The sequence below is a fragment of the Rhinolophus sinicus genome, chromosome 17, assembly GCF_057876585.1.
Source record: "Rhinolophus sinicus isolate RSI-liver-muscle chromosome 17, RSI-T2T, whole genome shotgun sequence".
Taxonomy (NCBI): Eukaryota; Metazoa; Chordata; class Mammalia; order Chiroptera; family Rhinolophidae; genus Rhinolophus; species Rhinolophus sinicus.
The window spans coordinates 182,872,809-182,897,240 of NC_142517.1; the positions used below are offsets into that span (position 1 = coordinate 182,872,809).

A 24,432-nucleotide genomic window follows, 5' to 3' on the forward strand; every position below is an offset into this window, starting at 1 on the left:
AAGTAATAGGTTCTAAAGTATCAGATCATATGGAATGGCTATCAGTAAAGGCTGGGAATATGTGTCATGCTGACTGTTCTAGAATGTCACATTAAAAGCATTGGTCTGGAGGAAGTAACATTTGGGAAGTCTCACTTAGAAATGGTCCCTGATAGTCCAGAGTTAGGACTTATTCTGTAATTCATATTTATGGGCGCTCTCAATCCTTTCTGGGTATATTTTTTTCTCCCTTCTGCCCTGTGCTTCTCGGGCTCAGGAAGGTTGAGAGAATCTGGTTGGAAAAAGCTGGGGTGAGATACAGTGCAAGAGAGTCAGGCCCCCTCATTATGAAATGCTGCCATTCAGCCCACTTTCTTCTGTAATGGTTGCACTTCTCACCTTTTTCTTTCTCAGACCTGGGGACTTGGACTTGACCCCCATTTTTCCATTTATTAGTCAATGTGTGCACTGAAGAGTCAGGAGAACTTTGGGTTTAAAGGGTACAACTTAGCAAAATTTTACTCCTCTCCTAAAACTGTTATAGGTACATGATATTAGAGTTACACCTCCAACCACCCATGTTTTTCTGAAACGTTCCACGTTAATAGGCTTAGTCTTTCCAGATGACTTAGTGAAAATCTTCATAAGCAGAATATGCATTGTCCACCATAGTGCAGACTGTAAGTGTAACATTCCGTGACATCATTGATTATGGTAATATGCATTTGAAGAACTAATGCTGTTGCTACAAGCACTGATGCACACAATTGCCTGTGGAGATGGAAAATGCTGAAAGGAACAAAGTAATCTTGGTCCTTCCTGGTTATTATTAGGGAGTTACTACTAGTTATTACTACTGATAATTATTTAACACATAGTAAAATTAAAATTGAAGTTTCAAATGATTCTTATTTTAAATATTCTTATTGTATCATGTGACACTCTTCTTTCACAGGCACATGCTGCTTTTGATGAAAGCATTTCTCTCTCAGCTACTGGATACTTCAGGTAAATAGTCCTTTCAGTGGCATGCTATGGAAAATAGCTGTGGTATCCTGGGGAAGAGTTTCACTTCTGTTTGCAATTTTGGTCAAAATTAATGTTGTACCTTCTATTAACCCACTGTTATAAAGAACATGTAGCTGCTGCTTAATCCAAATGTCCAGAAAGGCTTTTGTTGGGGGGAAAAATGGGCATGAAAATAAATACATCTGAATTGATGATTCAGATCATACTGGGTAATTCCAGAGGGTTCTTTGGGGCTTAGTACAGAGCACTAATGGTACAGAGCAGTTGACCTTTTGTTGAACACTCAGTGTATCCCTTAAGTTAAGAAACAAAGGTAAGGAAATGCAAATTAAACCCATAATAAGATAAACACCATTTACACTTTCTAGATGGGCAAAAAATAAGAAATCTGTCGATAACTATGTGTTGTCAAAATGTGGAAGAACCAGAACTCACGTACTCTGGAAAACAATTTATCAAATTATTTTAATGGAGCGTGAAAGCCATCAGAGAGCAGGGTGACACAGAGAGTGTTCCCTGATATTGGCACTTTGACAGTTGTCATGGGGGTTCCAGGGCACTGGCTGACTATGAGGAATAATCACTGGAAGCATTTTTAATGGCCACCTCTGGGCCGGGGGGGAGTAGAGGAGAAAAGGGTAGAAAGTGCTGGTAAGCTGCTGGCCTGTGCTTCTCTTTTACCATGACATTCATTTGGTGTCCTTACAGAGGAGCTGGACACAGAGCAGGTCATGGAGCCTGAGGTGGGGAGACCAGAGTATTCACAAAGCCCCACAGCCAGGGGGCTTGATCCCTCACACAGGAGGCTGAATCCTAGAGGCAGAAAGACAAATAAACAGGCCATTATGGACCTTTAAAGTAGTATTTGGTGTAAAATGCAGGTGGAAGTCCCCAAATCTGATGACAATAGGATTACATGAGCCCATATTAACCCATGGCAATTGGATGGATAATCATACAGTCAGCAATTAACTTCCAGGCATAAGGAGTCATTGGTAGGGAGCAATTGGATGTTTTTATCAGACAAAGCAAGTGTAATAAGAAAGAAGTAAATATTTATTCACCACATGTATTGCATGATTATGTGCTGGCACATCACTGTACAAATCGAGCACAGCTCCTAATGGGTGTGTTTAATCATCACAGTCTGCAATTAGGAGATGATCTCATAACAACATTCCTCAATAATTCTGTTTTCCAGGGGTTATGAGTCAAGCATGAACTGGGAGACAGGCGAAGGCCATCCTTTCGAATACTTTGTTTTTGGAGCTGCCTGTTCCGAGGTTGAAATAGATTGCCTGACAGGTGCTCATAAGGTCAGTACCAGTTGGGAGGGTCTTCACGTTGCGCTCTTAGATACACTTAGATTCCACATACTCCATCTGTGTGAGCACCGCGGAAGCACCATGGATTCAGCCTAAGGATGATTTCTCTGCATTATCAGAACGAAATAGAAGCTTGGTAATTGCCTCGGTGCTATGGTTGCTTCCATGGAAAATGACCAATGGCCTTTCTTCTTTATTTCCCTGGCCCTTTTAAATGGAATCAGGAAAGGAACCACTTCAAGGAAATAACACAGCGTAAAGGGGGCTTCCATGTAGAGTGTTGGTATAACCGGCAAGCCTGGCTGTTTATGTGAAATGTCATCATATGACATTCTTGAAGGATTTCATAGGTATCCACAACCCGCTAACAAGACAGAGCCACAGTCTTTTATAATATAACCTAGTATTGGGGTGACATATTATCACTTCTGCCATGTCCTATTGGTCACATAAACCAACCTTGGTAAGATGTAGGAGGGAACTGCATAAGGCTTCAACCTTATGTGACCAGCAGGTGGCGATCATTGAGGGCCACCTGGGAGGCTGGCAAATACAACCTAAAACCACTCTTAGCAGCCCTATCAAAAGGCAATGAGAAACAGTAGTAAAACCACAGCTTTGAAAGCAAAACCTTCACTCACTTCCAGTTGAGGCCAGTTGTCTCGTGGAAGGCCAGCCTTGCTATCTAGTGTCAAAGAGAACTTTACATTTCATTGTGTCTTTACATAAGAGAGGTGAGTACCTGAAGTAGAGCATTCTGGATCACTATCTAATTTTTATTAGGAAAATGTTAGATGAAAGTCCCTCATCAAATGAGGACACTCTTGGGTTTCCTTTGTTCCGTTAATAATTATAAATAGAATCTGTTTGTCATGGCTCTCATGAGACCATTAATGTCACATAAAAAAAGGGACAGGCCTGCCAGAGAACAAACATGTTATCACCAGCCTGGCTGGGCCTGCTGTAAGCCTCCTCTTTGGTAGGTTATCAGAGAACTTTTTAGTCACCAACTTGTAATGTTAGATTTATTCTCTCTCCTGCTCTAAAAATGAAAAATCTAGAACAGTGGATAACAATTGAAAGACTTTTGCCGTTGCACCCTGAGTTCTGTGGTTCAGTAAATATCACTTGGCCAGTTGGACTCTGGATGTTGGGTTGGGTGGTGGCCACAAAGTTTTGCAACAAGGGTCATGAAGGCCATAGACATTTCCTGTTTTCTGTGTCCTATCTTATATCCGTTGTACTGGCTAAAAGTCCGTGTGTTACATCACTCAGCTGGGATTAAAGTCAAGTAAATATTTTCCTCTCCTAATATTTCCAGTAAAAAATGATCAGTGCTTAAGCTGGTTAAGAGTATTTGTATAACTCTGAAGTTTATACATAATAAACTTTGCAACATAATAAAATATTGTTCCTTTCTCCTGAAATACAGTGTGGCCCAAAGAAAGATTCTATACCAATGCCTCCTGGCAGGAACTGTTTCTCAACTTTCTCTCCCTCAGCTTGATTCATCACAGTAAATATTTTCACTTCTTTTATTACTAGAATATCAGAACAGACATTGTCATGGATATCGGCTACAGTATAAATCCAGCCCTTGACAGAGGCCAGGTATGTATAACTGATTTGCCTCACTTCCTATTTGTAAAAGTCAAAACTGCTGTGGGGATATGCAGGCAAAACATTCCATCCAGCTTATTCATCATCTTATTTTTCTACCCTTTCAGTCAGAATCCTTCTGTACAGGCCAGCTGCGGAACCGCAATCTCTTATTGCTTAAAAGAGGGAAGGAAACAAAGGCGTTTTAGGTCGTTTGGGAAGAAACATACAGCCAGTGCCTGGGGAGTTTGAATGAGGCAAGACTAAGCTTAGAGGTGAAAAAATGAGCCCCACATGTCTGGGAAAGAAGTAGAATGTAGTGCTAAATGCTGAGCCCTGGGCACATGCCAGGCTCTGGTTTCAAGGAGTTTGAAGTTGGGCTGGGATAACAAACGTTAATAACTGCAGCGGTAGTGATTGGTAGTAGCCTATTTTGCCCACAGACTTTTTCAATTTAAATTTGAAATAATTGACCAGATTGAAAAATCACAAGCTGTTTTACATAAATATTCAAATGTCTAGCACATCTAAGAACTGGAGCATTTTTAAGCTGTCCAGGAAGCATAGAGAACACATAGTTCAAACCCCTTATGTTAGATGCAAGGAAACTGAATTCAGAGACGTGAGGCCAGCCAGCTCGTGAGCAAGGATGGTCAGATGAGATGAAGGGATTCTAAAGCCCTGAGATCCTTTTCTCGTGTCCTGGGGTCTGTGGACACACCAGGCAGAGAGGGTTTCATCTGCCTCACAGGAAGAAAAAAAAGAGAGCATTTGGGCTATAGGCTCTGTGCGGCCTCTTCTAGACCTACGATTCTAATGCCACGCTGAGATTCACACTGAAGGCCTTTGACTTTGAACTTAGTGCCCAATAAGATGTTTAGAAATGCTTTTAGGTAAACTTTTAAGTAAACTTTCAGAGACATGCTCCAAGACATGCTGAGAAACCTCTCAACACTGTATTTTAAAAATTCCGACAAACAGCATGAAGTTGAAATGCTACTGTTAGTCAACAGTATGTGTTTTTCTCACATATGGAAATTCTAATTTTTTGAAATTTTTTTATTTTTTTGCCTCAGATTGAAGGTGCATTTATTCAAGGCATGGGACTTTATACAATCGAGGAACTGAATTATTCTCCTCAGGGTGTACTATACACTCGTGGTCCAGACCAGTATAAAATCCCTGCCATCTGTGACGTACCCGCAGAGCTACACATCTCTTTGTTGCCTCCGACACAAAACTCGAATACCCTGTATTCGTCTAAGGTAAGCGGTGCTCCACGAATAAATGCATGCTGTGTGACACCGTGCAGGGAGGGAGAGGTTACATTCATCTCTTAGGGTTTTACCAGGATTGGGGGAGGGGGGGAAGCTCTATTAAACATTTGCATTATAAAATTAACATTATAAATTTTTTTAAAGAAATACTCCAGATCCTGGAGCCTGACACAAGCTACTGTTGCCATCAGGTTGCATCTGATTTTTCATCTTGCAGTAATCATCATCATGCCTAAATCTCCTTTCTCCATTTGGGATCATTTCCTTAGGCTGGAAACCTAAGAATGAGAACATTGGATTTCAATAATAAATTACTTTTTAAAAAGGAAGAGTCACATATGTTTTATGTTTTATACATGCACATACTGACCTGTAGATGTACATACGCATATATACAGAGAGAGCGCCATAATCTAATTGACTTGTCTCCCTTCAAGGGCCTGGGAGAGCCTGGCGTCTTCCTGGGGTGTTCCGTGTTTTTTGCCATTCATGATGCGGTGAATGCAGCACGACAGGAGAGAGGCTTGTTTGGACCTTTGAAGCTCAATAGTCCACTGACCCCAGAGAAGATTAGAATGGCATGTGAAGATAAGTTCACAAAAATGGTACGTTCTGTTATTAAATTCTGAGATTTTGTCCCCTGTCCTTGTGGTCAAGTTTCCTTAACTCACCGTGGAAGAAAGAAACCCACCTTTCTTCCATGGTTTTCCATGCAAGAAAGGTGACAAGAATCCCAAAGGCATTTGAGCAGAAGAGCACAGTGGCCCGCGAACTGCATTTTTCCATCAGCCTGGCCCGCCTGGCCTGCAGTGGGGCTCAGTTCTACACCACTTGAAAAAAGAAGATTTATTTTTTATCATCAGTCGTATGTTCCTCCTTTGTTTTGTCATCGCCACCCCCCCTCCACCGCCCTCCCCTCCTAAACCCAACACACATTGGTCAGGAATAGAAGTTCAGAAACTGTTACCTGAACCCAAGACACCCAGGCCAAGAATACGGGCCACTCCAACAGTCTTATCTCAGTGCACCCCAACCAGGCACTGGGAATGTGTGCAATTCCTGATTTGAACCAGAGCGGGAAGGGCCCTTTCCCAACGGCCACTGGAGGGAATTCCTCCTGCATCCACACCCCTGCCAAGCAAACACTTTAGCTCTTTGTAGTCATTTCCAGTGACGAGATTTTTAATTATAGAACTCATATCATTCACAGTGATTCTTCTGATTATAAACAAGTTATTCCTTGTATATTCCTATAAGGAGGGGCGAGCCGCCTCCTATACCTCCTCTTATGCTGGCTCTTTGTGGAACCCCGTATAGCTTTTCCTAAGCCCTGTGAATCACCGCTTCACTCTGGAGAAACACAGACTGATTCTGCTTTTCATTTGTGGGTCTTCAAGCCCACATGGGATTCATGGGATGATGACTCTGTACCTGCCCTGCCCCACCCGACCCTTAGTCCCCTCCTGGATTCCTCCACATTTCTCACTCTGTCATTGCCTGTCTTCTCATTGGCCTGGTGGCCCTCTGGGTAGTTTTTATCATATGAGTATTTTGTATTCTGCTGTTTTCCATTTGTCACAAACATTTTCCAAGTGCAAACATACAAATTTGTCCTTTTATTCTAGATTCCAAGAGATAAGCCTGGATCCTATGTTCCTTGGAATATACGCATATGAATCAAGTACAAGCTTATGGAGGAAAAAGGAGTGACTCTTCTAACACAGCAATCTATCCAGTCTCTACGCTCTATGAGGCTAGGCCTGAAAGACGAAGTTTCACACTTCAGAAATCATTTCACAGAGTATTGCTTTTATATGATTTTATATGCTTTTATATGATGCTGATTTTAAATGTTCCATTTAGGTCTCGATAGATATGCTTAAGCAATTTAGAAATCATATTTGAAATGGTACAAATACTAACTGGTTTCCTCTAGAATGATATTCTCCATTACTCTGTCCCTTCAACCCAACCAGCTGAATGGAATAGAGGTGATGACTTGTGTATGATTCACATTTGGCTTATATCCACTAACAGAAATTTACTGTCTAGTGAAAGGCAATTTTGTATAATTTTATTAGTAGTTTGAACTGTAAAGGATATTCACGTTTTGCTTTACACACTTTTGTAATTTTCAGTTTTTTAAAAAATATGCATTTTCAACATAGTTTTGGAAGTCCTCGCCAGAGCAATCAGGCAAGAGAAAGAAATAAAAGGCACCAAATTTGGAATGAAGTTAAGTTGTCACTCTTTGCAGATGACATGATGCTATGTATAGAAAAACCTAAAGACTCCACCAAAACACTACTAGAAACAATAAACGAATACAGTCAAGTTGCCAGCTACAAAATCAACGAGATATATACTAACTGAGATATATACTAACAATGAAATCTCAGAAAAAGAAAAAAAAAAACAAAAAAAACAATTTCTTTTGCAATTGCAACAAAAGGAATAAAATATCTAGGAATAAACTTAACCAAGGATGTGAAGGACTTATAGGCTGAAAACTATAAGACATTTTTAAAAGAAATTGAAGAAGACATAAAGAAATGGAAAGACATTTCATGCTTATGGATTGAAAGAATCAACATAGTTAAAATGGCCATATTACCCAAAGCAATGTACAGATTTAATGCAATCCCCATCAAAATCCCAATGGCATTTTTTAAAGAAATAGAACAAAAAATTATCAGATTTGTTTGGACCCACAAAAGACCCTGAATAGCCAAAGCAATCCTAAGAAAAAAGAACAATACTGGAGGTATCACACTCCCTGACTTTAGCTTGTACTACAGGGCAACAATAATCAAAACAGCATGGTATTGGCAGAAAAACAGACACACAGACCACTGGAATAGAATTGAGAACCCAGAAATCCACATAAATATGGACAGATAATCTTTGACAAAGAGGCCAAAAACATACAATGGAGAAAAGACAGCCTCTTCAATAAATGGTGCTGGGAGAATTGGATAGCCATGGGCAAAAGAATGAAACTGGACTGCTATCTGTCACCGTGTACCAAAATTAATTCAAAATGGATCAAAAACCTAAGCATAAGACCTGAAACAATAAACTGTGTAGAAGAAAACATAGGTACTAAATTTATGGACCTTGGGTTCAAAGAGCGTTTTATGAATTCGACTCCAAAAGCAAGGGAAGTAAAAGCTAAAATAAATGAATGGGACTATATCAAACTTAAAAGCTTCTGCACAGCAAAAGAAACCATCGACAAAATAAATAGGCAACCAACTGAGTGGGAGAAGATTTTTACAAACAACACCTCTGATAATATCCAAGATGTACAAGGAACTCATACAACTCAACAACAACAAAAAACAAGCAACCCAATTGAAAAATGGGCAGAGGACCTGAAGAAACTTTTCTCCAAAGAGGACAAACAAATGGCCAATAGACATATGAAAAAATGCTCAACATCACTAATCATCAGAGAAATGCAAATCAAAACCACAATGAGATATCACCTCACCCCAGTTAGAATGGCTATCATCAACAAGACAAATAGTAACAAGTGTTGGAGAGGCTGTGAAGAAAAAGGAACCCTCATACACTGTTGGTGGGAACGCAGACTGGTGCAGCCGTTATGGAAGGCAGTGTGGAGGTTCCTTCAAAAAATTACGAATAGAATTACCATATGATCCAGCAATCCCTCTCCTGGGTATCTACCAAAAAAATCTGAAAACATTTATCTATAAAGACACATGTGCTCCAATGTTCATTGCAGTTTTGTTTACGGTGGCCAAGACATGGAAACAACCAAAATGTCCTCCGATAGATGAATGGATAAAGAAGTTGTGGTATATATACACAATGGAATACTATTCGGCAGTAAGAAAAGATGAAATAGTACCATTTGTGACAACATGGATGGATCTTGGGATTATAATGCTAAGTGAAATAAGTCAGACAGAAAAAGTAGAGAAACATATGATTTCACTGATATGTGGTATATAAAAGTATATAAAACTGAAAACAATAGAAGGTCAAGACAAATGAAGGGACAAAAACTCATAGACATAAACAAGAGTTTAGGGGTTACCAGAGGGGAAGAGGGAGGGGCGCTCTAGAGGGTAAACGGGGTCTAATATATGGTGATGGAAGGAGAACTGACTCTGTATGGTGAACGCACAATATAAGATGTAGATGATGTATTACATAATTGTACACCTGAAATCTATGTAACTTTACTAACAATTGTCACCCCAATAAACTTTAATTAAAAAAAAGACCCAACTAAAAAAATATTATGTATTAGTTTTGTTTTTAAAACAAATTAATAAACAAATACATTTAACACCTAGAAATGCATCTGAATTCATGACATTTACATTGTTTAGTTCCGTTTCACTGATTTTTGTTGCTGGCTATAAAAAGAAATTTTATTCCAGCGGGTCACCACTGGACAGGGAGAAAGAAGTGTGCATTCTGTAAGAACTCGATTGAGACTGAAGTTCCAAATTGGCTTAAGGGAGGAGGAAAGTTTGGGTAGCAGAGGAAGGTGGGGAAATAAGAGGGTTGGGAGCATAGACAGACAGGATTTGATTGGAGGAACACTCAGAGAGCAGGCCAAGATCACCCCCTGACCCCTGGGCTGCCCTCCATCCTCCTGTCCACCCTCCCACAGATGCACCTCAGCAGGTCTCAGGTGGACACAGCAGCAGCTGCTCTCCACAACTTCACAACTTCCAGCCAGTTATTTTAGTATAACGTTTATTCTAAGTCAAATGAAGTTGTTTCTTTGTGAACAGAAGAAAGTAAGTTTTCCACATTGTATTGCTAAATTTATGTAGAGAAAGAAACCATGGTGGAAAGTAGGTGTTAGGTTTAAGTGACCGCTGTGTGAGTGGTGATTTGCTCTATGTCTATGAAAAACCTGTATCAATCTGTATCTGTAGTTTTCTGGAGGTTGGGGAGAGAATACGCAAGAGAAAACCTACTTGTAAAAGGTATTAGGATTGCTAGATGAAAAGCATTTGATCAGATTGATGTTTTCAGACATTTTGTAATTGCACTTGTTTTCATTTAAGTGTTAGGCATTAACAACTCTTCATTACAGTTTTTTCATCGCTCCCTCCCTATTTCCTTCCTCCTCTCCACCTCCTTAAACCACCATCACCACCCCGCCACACAAACACACACAAATTAAGAGTGTAAAATCTTCATGTCATTTACAAATAATTATAAAATTTTGACCAGCAAAAACAGAAGAGAAATCATACTAGAAAGTTCGGAATAAACTTCACAGTTAGTTTACATTTTAATATGTTGCTCCTTTAAGCAGAGATTCTTAAACCACTGAAGCGAAGCGGCAAAATAATTTTCTGGTCCCAGTTTTGTTTTGAGTTCTTGAGATTTCTCTAACATGTAATCCACGAACGGAATGTGCTCTTTGCTTTTCACGGTCTTTGACAGGGCACCTCAAGGGCAACCCAGTATCAGTGTTTTCAGCACCACTGGCAAAGAGGAAGAGTTAGTCAAGGCTGAAACTGAGCCTGTGTCTCCACATGGGGCTGTGCAAAGAAATGGAGGCTCCCACACTGTGTAACGTGCCCAAGATCACTGAGCTAGCAGGCATTAGAGGGACTTGCCTTTCATCTGTCTGCTCACAAAGTTGTGTTCTTTCCTCCACACCATGTTTCCTCTCCTGCGGAGATGGCAAGTCTTCCAGAATCCTTTCACTAATAGGAAGTGGCAGAGGGTTGTGCCAACGTTTTCCTGTGGGTGCGAAAATAATGCTATTTGTCTACTGCTGCCAAGGTCTTAACTTTACAAATACGAATAACTTTACAAATATGGGTAAAGAACAAAGGATATGTTTTGCAGGCAGCAGTGAGAATCAAAACCTTTTTATTCAACTGTGTGAACTCAAGAATTTTTAAAGTTTATAGCTATTCCATGTTTCACCACCTTTTATTATTTATCCGTAACCACTGTTGTGTTAGAATGCAAATCCTTGTGGATTATCCTCCAAAACAAAGCCAAATATTTGTCCCGCCAAAATAAAACCAAAAACAATACAGTGTTACATAATTTTATAATTGCAAGGAGTGATGTTTGATCAACTCAGGGAAACAAGATCAACAAATATATCCTAAATGACTTAATATTCAGAAATAACGGGCTACAGAAAAACCACCATAACCTATATGGTCATTTCCTCTGCACGGCCAATAAGAGGAATTCAGACCCTGAAGTAAATTTATTGTTCTACCAAAGGAAAAAAAAAAAAGCATATCCTTTTGTTTGTTTGGGAAAGCGACACAAATAAGAAACTAGAAACTTTGCAATCTCTGTTGCATTTGTAGAACTTCTTGTTCTATTACACTTCATTACAAACATTTTGATATGTGTCCTGTGCACAGACATGGAAAAAGGGGCAATTCATAATTATGTTGGTTCCTACATAATAAAATGAGAAAAACAAGGCTACATAGTCTATGTTTTATCTGTGTAAATAGGCATGCCACTATTTCTAACCAGAAAAAATACCTTTGTGACTTGGATATTTGAACTTGGCATGCTATGTAATTGTCTTTAATCAAGACTATAGATGTTGACTATCCCCAAACTAAGTTACCCACCCTTTGGGGGCAAGGATTATGTATCAGTCTAAAAATACCTCCCACACCGTAAGGAACTGGAACACCATAGAGATTGCTGGGGGTGAAGGAGCATCACCAACCTGTTTGTCCTTTTGCCCCACGAAGCCCTTCACACCATCAGAGGCACACAGCTGGGTACGTTAGTCTCAGGTATTTGTGTGGGATTTTTTTAGCTCATGTACTGAAGATTCATTAGTAAAAATGTCCCAACGTGAATGAAACACCAGATAACCCTCCAACGTCAGAACAGGAAATGAGAAGTGTAAATGCTGGAGCTCTCTTAATGGACAGAAGATTTTACAATAAATCCCTACTCTTCAAATTTGTTTTCTTTTCCCTCAAGTAGAAACAGAATGAGGGAGAGAACAAAATCAAAGCAGATAATCTGTGTCTGTGGTCTTGGTTGAATCCAAGCCGTGCCCTTGAAGTCAAGCTCTGGGATGACCGTAAAGACTGCTTCTCCCAACTACCTCAAAGCAATCTCTTTCCCCAGAGCTTCCCTTGACATTTCCAGTGTGAACAAATCAGAGCACTTCCAGTTGGTACGTGATAGGTCTGTGCCTACCTTCAGCTGTGCCAATCAGAAGCCTCTTTGTCATCTGAGAGCTGCCTACGCCTCAGCTTTCAGGCTGGATCCTCTGTGTTCTGTGCTTTTAGGAAAGGAATGCTAAAGGCCAAGAAACCCAGGCAGGTTCTGCACCCCAGGTGTGGTGAGGGACATCTACACTCTCCTAAGGAGGCTCCTGGAGCCCCCCACGAAACAGTCAGTGGAAAACTTGGGTGGTGAGTCATGACTCTCTGATACTATAGAATGGGTATTGTCTTTAACAAGAGGAGCAAGGATTTGTGAGCATTTTCCTCCAAGGAATTAAACACAATGGTTTGACAAAGATTGATTCGTTGATCTTTATGATCCACGCCCCTCAAGCAGGGTTGGTAAGTGTTATCCATCCATATTTAGCAGGAGGGGAAACTGTGGCAGCAAGCCAGAAAATAAAGTGAATTTTCCATATGACTATGAGTCTTGGCACTGTATCAATTGTTTCTGATCATTTTAGGGTAATGTATGTTTGGGTAGCATAAGCTTATTGAAATAGTCTTTGCTTCGGTGACTTGATGCAACTGAAATGTTACTGGAATGGTGTTTGGAAATATTAGGACCTTAAAAATCTTTTAATGATGTACTTAGAGCTAGCCAAAAGACACAAGGACTTTTTGGGTTGTTTTTACTTTTTGTTGTGGCTGTTGCTGCTACAGTTGCTAGTTAAGTACTATTAATGCTTATGAAATCGCAGACTCTTAGGAATCAGGGGAAAAACAACCACTTATGACTCATAATTTTGCAATCATTTGAAATGCCTTAAGACTTTTAAAGTGATGTTTCCCCTTTCTGTCCTTTTGGAAATTTTTAAATTCTTATTAAATTTCATCTATTCATTCTATCCTATCAAGATAGTTTTTAACTTTTTTGCCATTACTTGCAAATCTGATCAACATTACCTTCTCTCTCTTTGTAAGCTGTTGGTTAAAATATTGACAAGTAAGCCAAGTGCAGAACTATGAGAAAAATACTCTACACCGTTCACACTTGCTCAATCAAGTATAAACCCTGCTGTGGTATCATGCATTTACCTTTCTCTGGCTTCTCCACAGAGGGAGTGCAGACACTGCCAAATGCCTGTGAAACCCCCAAGCCCTGTGTCTGTGACACTGATCACTTGCTCAGTCTAGAAATCTAATCTCAAAAGAAGATGTTGCTAGTTTTCTTGAGTACCCAGCCTCCTCTTAGGGACCAGCGTTGTGGGTCCTCTCATCAGCAATTCATTCCAGAGTAAACCCAGGAAGTTGTCTGACAGCAAAGTTGACCACATCTAAATCCATCTTTTTGAAAACCAGGATCAATGGTCGCCTGTCTCCAGGTTCTAGCATTGCTCTGGTTTTCTGTGATGTCTCAAAAAGATTACTGATTATGGTTTCACAAACTCATCTACAAATAATTTCAAAGTCATAGTCCATAATTAGCCTTGATTGATCTGACCACTTGAATGAATTTAAGAGGCTAAGTGCTCTCTTAAAATCACGTACCTTGAGCTTCATTTCCTTCTTAACTGTGCTCGTCTGATGCTTTTAGTGTACCAAGCATTTCTTCGGTGAGAAATATGGAATCAAAAGTTAGAATAAGATGGTTTTGTTTTTCTCTTGCATCTGTTACTATCACTCTATCTTCATTGAGCAAGATATTTGTTTTCTGCATGATATAGTTTATGGTTGACAATACTTTCCACAAAACATATCTCTCTCCGGTGCCTTAGACAACTTGACACTGCTCTGTGCCACACTTGCTTTCACATCAGTTTGCCCCATTGTTTCCATCATTTGTTCATATCCTTTCTTTGTCTTCACTGATCAGAGAACAGTCTGGTTACAGTGCCCTGCCCCACTCCTTATTTCTTCCTTATTTACAATTCTGTCCTCCAATTTTAATTTCTGAGTGCTTTGTATGCAGTTTATGCTGTATTTCCTTTTTCCAGTTTCTGATAAGTGGGAGAAGTTTCATCATTGCTGTGTACTTCCTGAAACTGTAGCTTTCATAAGCCTACAGCCCTAAATAAAAGCACCCAGCATTCTTCTCTTTCTCTTGTTATGAACCCAAAGATGTTCTCCCCAAACATTCTCTGACTTTCATATCACAGGCTCTCTGATTAGCTTGACAGCCATTCCCCTCATTTATTCCTTTCACTTTTGAGCCATGTTAGAACATTTTAGCCCCTCTTCTGTAGAAGAGACCGAATTTCTCAAAACCTGGGTAATTGAAGGATCCCTTCCCAGCTATGTCCTTCCCCGGTTATCAGTTTTATCGTTTGTTTTAGGGAAACCCCATCCTTTTTGTTGGAGTAAGTGGCCTGTGTTGTTCAAATCCCTTGGGAGCTAGATGTTGGTTTAACTGGTAGGACAGGGTTGGAGACTTGACGACATCCCATATTGGGACTGCAAAGGATGCTGAAACTAGGAGTCCGGACAGAGGAAGTTGGGTTCAATAAGCCAGAAGTAGAAGTTTCAACATTTTGCCCAAAACTTGAGGGGCTAAAGGCAGATATCAAAAGCCAACAAAGGCCAAGGATCAGAGGGTCAGGGATAAAAACAGTAAGTTTGGAGAGAAGAAGTGAGGCAGGATGGTTACCTTCAGGCAGCCCGTGGTGTGAGGCATGAGAGAGTCACAGCCACATTCCTGTTCGTTCCTCTGTAAGCTCTCCCTGAAATGGTCTTTACCCCCTTCTTTCCTGTGAGATCTCTGGATTGCCACTCAAGTTTATATGTTAGGATCATATGGTCCCTGTCTCCTTTGTTAGTTTTCTTCCTAACATTGCCAGGTCCCATGAGTGGGTCTCATCCCTGTAGGTTTGGGTGGCCAATGTTAGACGACAGTAGCATGATTGCACCAAAATTGCAAGTCTTCTTTATCACCCACAGTCTGTGCTTTAGTATCTAGACATCATCACAAAGCTGACTTTTAATGAGTACTTTCTATGTATCAGGCACTATGCTATCTATGGTAGGTACTATGTGCCGATTGTACAGATGACAAAACTGAAGTACAGATTGGTTAAGTTACGGACAAGATCACATCAGTAGCAGATGGAAGAGTCAGGATTTCAACCCAGGTAATTTGGTTGTAGAATCCGTGTTCTTAACCATCTTACCGTCTGAATCTGTTTGTTTTCTTGAGATCATTTTCCTGTTATTTTTCCTAGAGAATTATCAGGAGCTTCCTTTATTATGATTACTTTTCCCCCCAAGACTAAAGTTTTGTTGAGTTTCATATTTTGGAGTATCATCGGTGTAAGTGTCTAGTCTTCTAATTTACTTGTTTCATTCTCACATTTCTTCATGCGCCCATCTATAAACATCAGTTGAGTGTCTACTGTGTTATGAGCAGTATGCTATGGTTCTTACTCGTAGGGAGAATCAGTCCAAACAAGGGGTTCTGATTCAGGGATAATTCATGTCTTTAAGGAGCCCATGAATGTGCAAAATTTTTTCACATGTGATTTGGAGGAAATAGTCACAAAAGAGAACTCTCCTCATATTCTCAGAGTCTATGACTGCCTCCATAAAGGTGAGAATCACTGATCTAAAGAGACACAGAAATAATTATAACACAGTGGCCTCCTGATTAAATCTAGGAACCACGCCCTCAAACATGCTTTCCTAACCTTTGTAAGAGATACTTCCTCTGTGTCAGTGTTAGTCCTTCCAATGTTATAAGATCTTTTAATACCATCAAGTGATTATCAAGAACAATAAAGCGTTTGATATTTTACCCTACCAAGTTAGCCTGACACAGTCTGACAAATGTTGGCAGAAGACACAACACTCCTGGCTCAGAGACAAAGGACTTTATTATTCACAACAACGGCACAGCTAGAGTAGTGACACTTATGCCAGCTTCCCGAGCCCTGATTCCCACAAGACAATGTGCAGAGGGGCCAACTGACAGCTGGATATGCAATGGGTTGTGTGTGTTACAGGAGAGGAGCCCTGAGATCAGGGAACCCAAATGTTTTGTAATAAGCCTCCCAGGAGGTGACCTTATTTTTATTATACTGGGCAGTAAGAAGTCTTGACAATTCTTCCGCAGGGCCACATAGTCTTTATCTTCCAAGGTTGTTCACTCTACCAACATCCTTGAAAACACAGTCTGGAACAAAAGCAGTCAGTGCCTCTGCTCATGAGATGCGCACATCTCTGGCTTGTGACCTGTGCCCCTTGTAGGGGTTTCCTCCATCCCTCGTCCTTTCTCTTCACTGATTTCTTGCTCTGCACCCTTCCCCAGAAATGTATCCTGAATGAGGACACTGGTTCAATCAAGAAAAACTACTGGGATTTTTGTCTATGATTCTTATTGGAGAAGAGGGAAGTCCTAGTTATGAACAAGGGAGACAAAGGGCAGAAAAGTGTCCTTTGTGTTGAAACATTGTATATTTATGTCTATGGGGTAATTTATGCCACTGTACTGGACACAGACCTTTTGTGGAAAGGGGAGAAAGTTTTAGTCCTATGAGTATGCAGCAACTGATAGCTGCTGTACCAGCACTTCTGGATTTAATAGCAAAGCATCACACCCATTACGCGGAATTGGTTTTCAAGGAAAGGACAGAATTGTGCATTACAGACTCAGAGGTTTACCATTCTGGCCCTCTCAGTGAGTGTACTAGATATTTTTCTCAGAAATACAGACAGGTAGCAGCTTAATGGCCTTTTTGAAGGTGAAGTTTGTAGAATAGCATATTCTAAGTGAAAACTGATGAGGCCATCTTCCTAACATCTAGCTTTGTGATAGGAAAAAACAGAGAAGAGTCTATTTCTCACACTGTGATTTCAGCAGCACATTTTGTGGAGTTATAGCCAAAGTGAAACATGTTGTGAAATAAATGCCTATGTCCTCTCTCAATGTGATAACATCTTTGATTAGTACTAATGGTCTATGGGGAAGAGAGGAGAAACCATTTCCATCTTTCATGTTGCATGGAATCAATAGCAATCTATAACATCCATAGAGAATTTGTTTCAGACCTTCCTCTGCCCACTCCCTACAATTCAACCCCCCCCCCAAAAAAAAAAAACCTATGGTAAATAGCTAAAAAAGAATACATGGAATCATTAATTTAAAAAGTACAATCTTTTTTCTGCAAAGCTATATCTTATAAACTGCAGAAGTTATATATCCAGAGATGTTTTGATTTCTAAATTGTAAAAAAAAGGGGGGGGGGAGTGAGAAAGAGTTAAGATGGTGCCAAAAGGGACATGCAAGAAAATATGTCTAAAGGAAAAATTTAAGACTGGAAACTAGAAAGCCATGTAAACAAAATATTCACGTAAAACATTTGTTTTGGTGCCTAGCAGTTATAAATATTAGTATTACTATTTGCCTGAGCTGGAGAAGCAAGACAAGTCACAATAATATCTATCTATCTATTTATTTATTTATTTATCCATTTATTTTTCAATTTATTCATTATTTATTGAATTTATGTGTTATAGAAACTAGGTACCTTCCATTGTCACCTGTATTTCATTTTCGGTTTCCTCAGGAATATAAAGATTATTTAATCAGCTAGAACACGGGTTCAAATAAGTGCAGAGAAAAGGCCTACGCCAGATTCCTAGGCTGATCTGGATGGAGGGGCCACAGATCCAGCAGAAGGGAGACTCCGACCATGGAGCCAACCCCTGGTTCTCGGTGGTAGCTGGGAGGGTGTTGTTCTAACTCAGGAGGCTGCAGGGCCTGCAGGCATTTCTGTCCTCTCTCTGGAGGGTTGTTCTGAGGATGAAATGCCTTAGTGGATGGGAAGCACGGACTGTGGTGGACACTAGTTGTTAATAGTTATAGGCACTACAAAGCTGTGTTTTACAAGCGTGAACTCCATTATCAGGATACATAGCTTTCAGTTCTGATTCTGCTATTCTTTAGGTATATAATTTGATAAATTACTTAACCTTTCTGGGCCCCTGTTTCCTTACATGTAAAAGAAGATTATGATTATCAGGATTAAATTATATCATGTCTGTAAAGTAGAAAATATCAGGTTGAGCACATACTGAGCATATAAGTGCTCAATAAAACCTCTAGTATAATTAATCAATAAAGCTACTACCATTGGTACTACTACCACCATCATTAATATTATTATTATCATCATCAAATACCTCCTATGCTATTTTACAGCTCTAGGATTCCCTGATTTTGCATTCCTTGTTTTCTTCCTTCGAGTTCATCTTGCTGCCAAATGAATGGGGACAAGAAATTTGCTTAGATCAAGAGGAAAAGAAGCGTGAGAACAAAACTAGTATAAGCCCTTCTTTTTCTCTCCTCTTTTATCTGCAACTTTTCCTGTTTGGTCTTAGTGCACCTTATTGATCTAGCATATTGAACCTAACTAACAGGGATTGGGGTGCTAGTAGAAGGACTTATGGAAGTCCCCAAAGCACTTCTTTTCTGCCACTCCTTCTATCCCTTTCCCTCCATTGACATTCAGCCACTGCAAACCCAAGTCTTCCTGGGAGAAAGGGATGTTACGTGCTGGGCCTGCAGGAAGTAGTAACTACTCAAAGATGGTACCAGCATGGTGACACCAACTTTGGCAAGAGCAGACACAACTTGAGTCCCAGCTCTGAAACTTCCAGCTCAAGATTAATTTCCTCCTCGGTATAATTGGGATACTTCAAGGAAGTTGTTGGAAAGACTAAATGATAGACATAAATGATATACATAAAGTCCCAAGCACCGTGATAAGCACATAGCAGTTACTTAGTAAATGCCAATTTTTCCTAATAATTAATGTTCGAAATTGCCGTTAGGACCAATCTTGGCAAGAGATGACTCACAAAAACAATAGAAATTAGAGAGTATTCAGGACATTAAAAATGTCTACGTTTATACTTTTTGACTCAGTAATTCCACTGCCAGGAATCTACCCCAGGAAATTAGAGGTAGGTCAAATATTTATTATATACGGGGATGCTTGTCATAATGTCATTTATAATAACAAAACTTAGAAATAACTTAAGTGTTCAACAATAGGAGATCACTTAAATAAATCATGGTATACCCACATGACTGAAACTTAAGCTATCTTTAAAAATCTTTTTTGTGTAATATTGGAAGAATTTGAAAATAAAATTGTTTCCAGTTAAATTTTTTTTTTAATTGAGCACCTGACACCAAATTTTTAGGGGGGGGGGAATATATATATATATATATATATATATATATATATATATATATATATATATATATATAGAGAGAGAGAGAGAGAGAGAGAGAGAGAGAGAGAGAGAGAGAGAGAGAGAATAAAAATGGGAGGAAATACGCATAACGTTAATGGTAGTTATCTCCACACAATTGGATTATGAATTTTATTTTCTAGATTTTACAGCAACTCTACATGATCTTTTTTACATGAACATGCTTAATTTTGTAATTGCACATACAGAAAATGTTTTAAAAAAGAAATTCCTATGGATGGTATAGTAGTCACAGCAGAAATAGAATTCCCTCTAAAAACCAAATTCATTTGGTATCTAGCTTAGATTGAAAAGGGGAGGAGGAAGCTTTAAAGATTGGCATAGCTTCTTACCTAGTGGTAATTAAATAACCTGCTTACCAAATACCACTGCCTGGCCTGGAAGGAAAGGGCAGACCTGCCCCTAACATTTGCAAGACCCAAAGCAAGAGTACAAATGGAAGATGCCCAATGCTCTTCTCTCCCCTCCCCCAGCTCTGTCTTGCATTGATGCCATCACAGACTGATACCCAGCTCACATGTCCAAGCTCTGTCCATCCCCCAAACAGCTGCTCCTTGGCAGCTTCAAAGGCCTATGGGTGAACTCCACGTTGCCCATCTGCTCTCTCTGGGAAGCAGGACTAGAGCAGAGGCCCATATGGGCCTTGGAAGTAGGTTTGGTGCCACTGGGGAAGGGAATCCTGAGGTCATGGGTGCCCACAACTTGTGGTTAGAAGATGAGGTATTGGCTGTGAGTGGAATGTCCCTTTTATGCCAAGGACTCCTTGCCCCTTGAGATGGAGTGTGGCAAGAGGAGACCAGAATTGGGACCCAGAGCAGAGTCCCGGTGATCTGAGGCCTAAGGACAATGTGGGTAATGGACTCCTTGAAGCTACATTTGATGCTTCTGACCTCAATGAAAATATAAATAAGAATGAACTCTAAGATGGTGTTTCATATGCATAAAAAACAACATTGCAGAAAATCTAATGAAGTGCTTAATTTAACCATTACTCATTTGTCAGCAATAATTTCCCCCACATCACCTCCCTGCAAAGTGTCAACTAACCATGTTTAGTTTCTGTGAGAACTGGAAACTCAATGGTGAACTTCGCTGGAACTGTAACCACCAACAACGGTTCCCTGGGCCAGTTCTGCATTAGAAAGCCATTTCTTAATTGATCTGAGATCTGCTTTCCTGTAATTTCTACTTATGGGATAATATTGGGCAAGTCTGTACCTCATCTGAGACAGCCTTTCTCACAGAAGCAGCCACCTCTCACACATACCCTCTTCCCTTCTGCATTAATCTTCCTTGTCTCCTGTTTAGTTCTTTTTTATGCACTTTCTCCACTTTAATGCCTCATCCATTCCTGAGATTCCAGGAAAGAACTCCATAAATGATTCCCAGATCTTTTCCTATTGCTCTCTCTTGACCCTTCCTTCACATACCGAATCCTGAGTCCATTGTAATTCCCACTCAGACTCCATCCACTAAACCAGTGTCTCTCCTGACTTCCATACTCAGGTTATAGGTATCACCATTTTTTGTTTTTTTCTCCCCCATAACCAAGGCCTGATGAATGTAACATGCACCAGCCCTTAAGCTTCTCTACTGCTTTTCGTCTGTATCCATACTGCCCTGGTCCAGACCATCTTCATGTACACTGAGATTATCGCAAGTTCCTCACCTGGTCTCCTTCCTGCCTCCCCGTACAACCCAACTCATGGCAGGGTTCCCAAATTTCCCAGAATTCCTTAGGAAGCTTTTAAAAATGTAATTAGCTGGGATTTCCCTCGGTTTTACGGCACTGGAACCTCCTGTGTTATGATCTAGGAATACCTTGAATTTTTACAAAGTTCCCTAGGTGACATATCCAACCAGCCTGCAGGTCTGGAATTGGGAACCACTGCATATCACAGTCAAATTAATCTCCCAGAAATATCGACTAAGAAAATGCTGAGTGTCTCCCACTGGCTCCAAATACCATCTCAAGCCTGAAGACTGCCTTTTAAAACTTTCTACAGTCTGGTCTGAACTGCTTCTGACACTGTCTCCTTCTAGTCTCTCTTCTGTAGTCAAGGTCATCTTTTTTATTTCTTCCTAACACCTCTTGACTAGCCTCCCATATGAATCTGTGCTGGTTCTATTCCCCCCGCCCCCGACCCCTCTTCCAGGAAGCCTCTACGTTGGCTTGCTCCCTGACTTCCCGGGGAGCATGCTGTTTGTATCACTCTTTTGTCACTTAGCTTCTGCTAACCCTAATTAGAGTTCATCTTTCTCCAGCTGAGCCCAGAGTTGGGCACAACAGAGCAAGTGTTTAACAGCTGCCGGCTTCCTTCTGCTCCCCCTTCCCCCAGGTTTCTCCAGTCAGAGTAAAACTGAAAGGCTGGTCTGTCTCTCACCGCCTTGTGTCCCTCTCTGCAGTCCAGGGCCTTTCAAACAAGAGAAACTCAGTATTTGCCTGTTAATGACCATCATGCTTATCAACCCTTGATGTTGTTCTTGCCAACAGATTAAAATGTTATTATTTTTTTCTTAAGGTTTGTACCAAGTCGTATAGAAAAGAAGAATTTCAGCCTTTGGACCCAACCGAGGAACATATATTTCCACCTGAATGAACGGTATGTTCCTTTTCCTCCAATTTATTTCTCTTTTTATGCTGATGGTGAGGGAATAAGTTTCCCAGTTGATACTTTCTATCTTTTATTCAGATATCTTAACCTGAATGTCAAAAGGAAAATGTGAAACATCTTTAAGGCAAAACACTTTCTTCCTTTCAACTTATTTCTTTAGTTTTTTACATTAAAAATAAAGCCAACCTGAGACAGGGTTCAGTATCTATCACAGGAAATTTTACTTACTCGAAATATTAATTGGCTTAGTATTAATTTGCCCCCGTGGGCACCTTTGCACTACTGTCATCCTCAGGAAACTGTGAAAGGCATTTCCCCCCCAGACCTGTCCCCTGGGTCAACCTACCTGGTCCCTAATCTTTCATCTAATGGAACTCCTCTCCCTCTGTGTCTAGGGCGGACAGTCACAGATCATCTTTATTAAAACCCAAGGAAAACTCAGGGTTCAATCCATAAGCAGGTGAGGGCAGTTACCAGTTCCTTACTTACCTGACAGCTTGGCACAGCTTAAAAGCATCTAATTGCCCCCTTTTGTTTTGTTTTAATTCTTCATCCAGGCATCCCTCCCAAATGTCAGCACTGAACTAGGCACTTAAGACACAGAAAAGACACCCCACCTGTCCCTCAGCAGCTCACAGTCAAATGGTGGAGTCAGACAGATGTGCCAGTGATAATTAACAACAGAATGTAAATGAATATGAATATGACCTATGAACCAAGGTCTGGGAGTAGAGAAGAGAGCAAGAGGTAGGATAAGGCAGACATACAGAGAGACTTCTCCAAAGAGCCAAGCTTGAGCTACAACTTGAATTATAAATAGAAGTGATCAGGAAGTGGGAAGGAGGATAAACGAGACGTGGAGAGGGAGTTCCAGGTGAAGCAAAAATCATGGGCATTGGCCTGTGGCTTTGCAGAATGTGGGTCTTTCAGGGAAAACAAACAATTTCAAATAACTAGGGCATGGCATGTTGGAGGGTTCAATGATACTCCCACACCTACCCCACAGTGTGAGGCTAGAAAGGGAAGAGGAGGAGTCCAGATCATGATGGACCTTTAATACAGATCTAAAAAATACGAATTTTTTTATACAGGTAATGGAGACACATTAAAGAATTTTGATAAAGGATATTTACAATTTTGAAAGGTCACTCTGGCTGTTGTATGGAGGAAAAAATGGAAGCGGTTACAAATGAATGCAGGGTAGCAGATAGGTATCACAACAAACCAGGAGAGGGACAATATCATCTGGGAATAGGGTGCTGGTGTGGAAGGGGATAGATGTGGGAAATGTTTGAGACAAAATTAGTAGGGCGTGGCAGTGGACTAGATATAGGAGGGTTACAGAAGAGAAGGGCAGGAGTAACTCCTAGGCTTTCAATTTGCACAACGAGATGTTAAATTAGGGAACTGGAGTAGAAGTACCTTTCATAGGACAGATCAGAAATTTGGATTTCCAATACTAGTTTGAAATCCTTTTAAGAAATCCAAGGGGAGTGTCCAATAAGTAGTTGGAAGTTCAGGGAGAGGTGAGGGTTATGTGCATACATTTACAAGTTATTTAAATCAAAACCACAGGTACTGATGAGAGCATAGCTGAGAAGTAGCCCTGGATCTAAGCCCCTTAGGGAATTCCAACAGCTAATGAGTAGATGGAAGGATGAGTAGAGCCAAGAGATTGAGAACAAGAGCTAGAGAGGGGACAGAAACATCAGAAGACTGGGGTATTCCAGAAGCAGTGGAAGAGAATGTTTTGATGAGGAGAGAATGGTGAAATGCAGCAAGTATTATTGAGACATGAAGCAGGATGAGAACTGAGATTAGTGACAGAGATGACAGCACTCTTCACCTTCACAAAAGCAGAAAGGAGTATGTAGAGGAGAAACTGGGAAGGGAAAAAATGGAGGCAGTGAGGCAAAAGAGTGCTTTACAAACTTGGCTGAGGGAGAGAATAGAGAGGGCAGTAGCAAGGATTGGAGAATTTAAGTTTTGTCTTCTTTGTTAGTGGAAGAAACATGAATGCTGATGGGAAGAATACAAGTAAAAGGAAGATGTTGAATACTTAAGAGATGAAAGGGGTGAGGCCCAAAGTGTTGATTGAGGAACCCCTTTTCTATTTCTTTCAGAAAACTTTCATTAAAACACTGCTTCCAAGTCTGGGGAAGAATCTCCCTGGACC

General features: G+C 40.4%; 2 protein-coding genes across 2 annotated transcripts in view; both read left to right on the forward strand.

The window, feature by feature from the left end:
- The window catches only part of AOX1 (aldehyde oxidase 1), a 73,778-nt gene extending 64,241 nt beyond the window's left edge, over positions 1-9,537 (forward strand). Inside the window, exons 30-35 of the mRNA XM_019746480.3 lie at positions 935-987; positions 2,210-2,324; positions 3,879-3,944; positions 5,009-5,197; positions 5,647-5,814; positions 6,835-9,537. Coding sequence (XP_019602039.3) covers positions 935-987; positions 2,210-2,324; positions 3,879-3,944; positions 5,009-5,197; positions 5,647-5,814; positions 6,835-6,885 — 642 coding nt within the window. The 3' untranslated portion in view covers positions 6,886-9,537. The remainder of the gene's footprint in view (positions 1-934; positions 988-2,209; positions 2,325-3,878; positions 3,945-5,008; positions 5,198-5,646; positions 5,815-6,834) is intronic.
- Positions 9,538-11,456: 1,919 nt separating this feature from the next.
- Positions 11,457-24,432, forward strand: part of LOC141568058 (aldehyde oxidase 4-like) — a 143,574-nt gene continuing 130,598 nt past the window's right edge. Inside the window, exons 1-2 of the mRNA XM_088793998.1 lie at positions 11,457-12,618; positions 22,164-22,244. The gene's annotated coding sequence lies outside the window, so the exon portion shown is untranslated. The remainder of the gene's footprint in view (positions 12,619-22,163; positions 22,245-24,432) is intronic.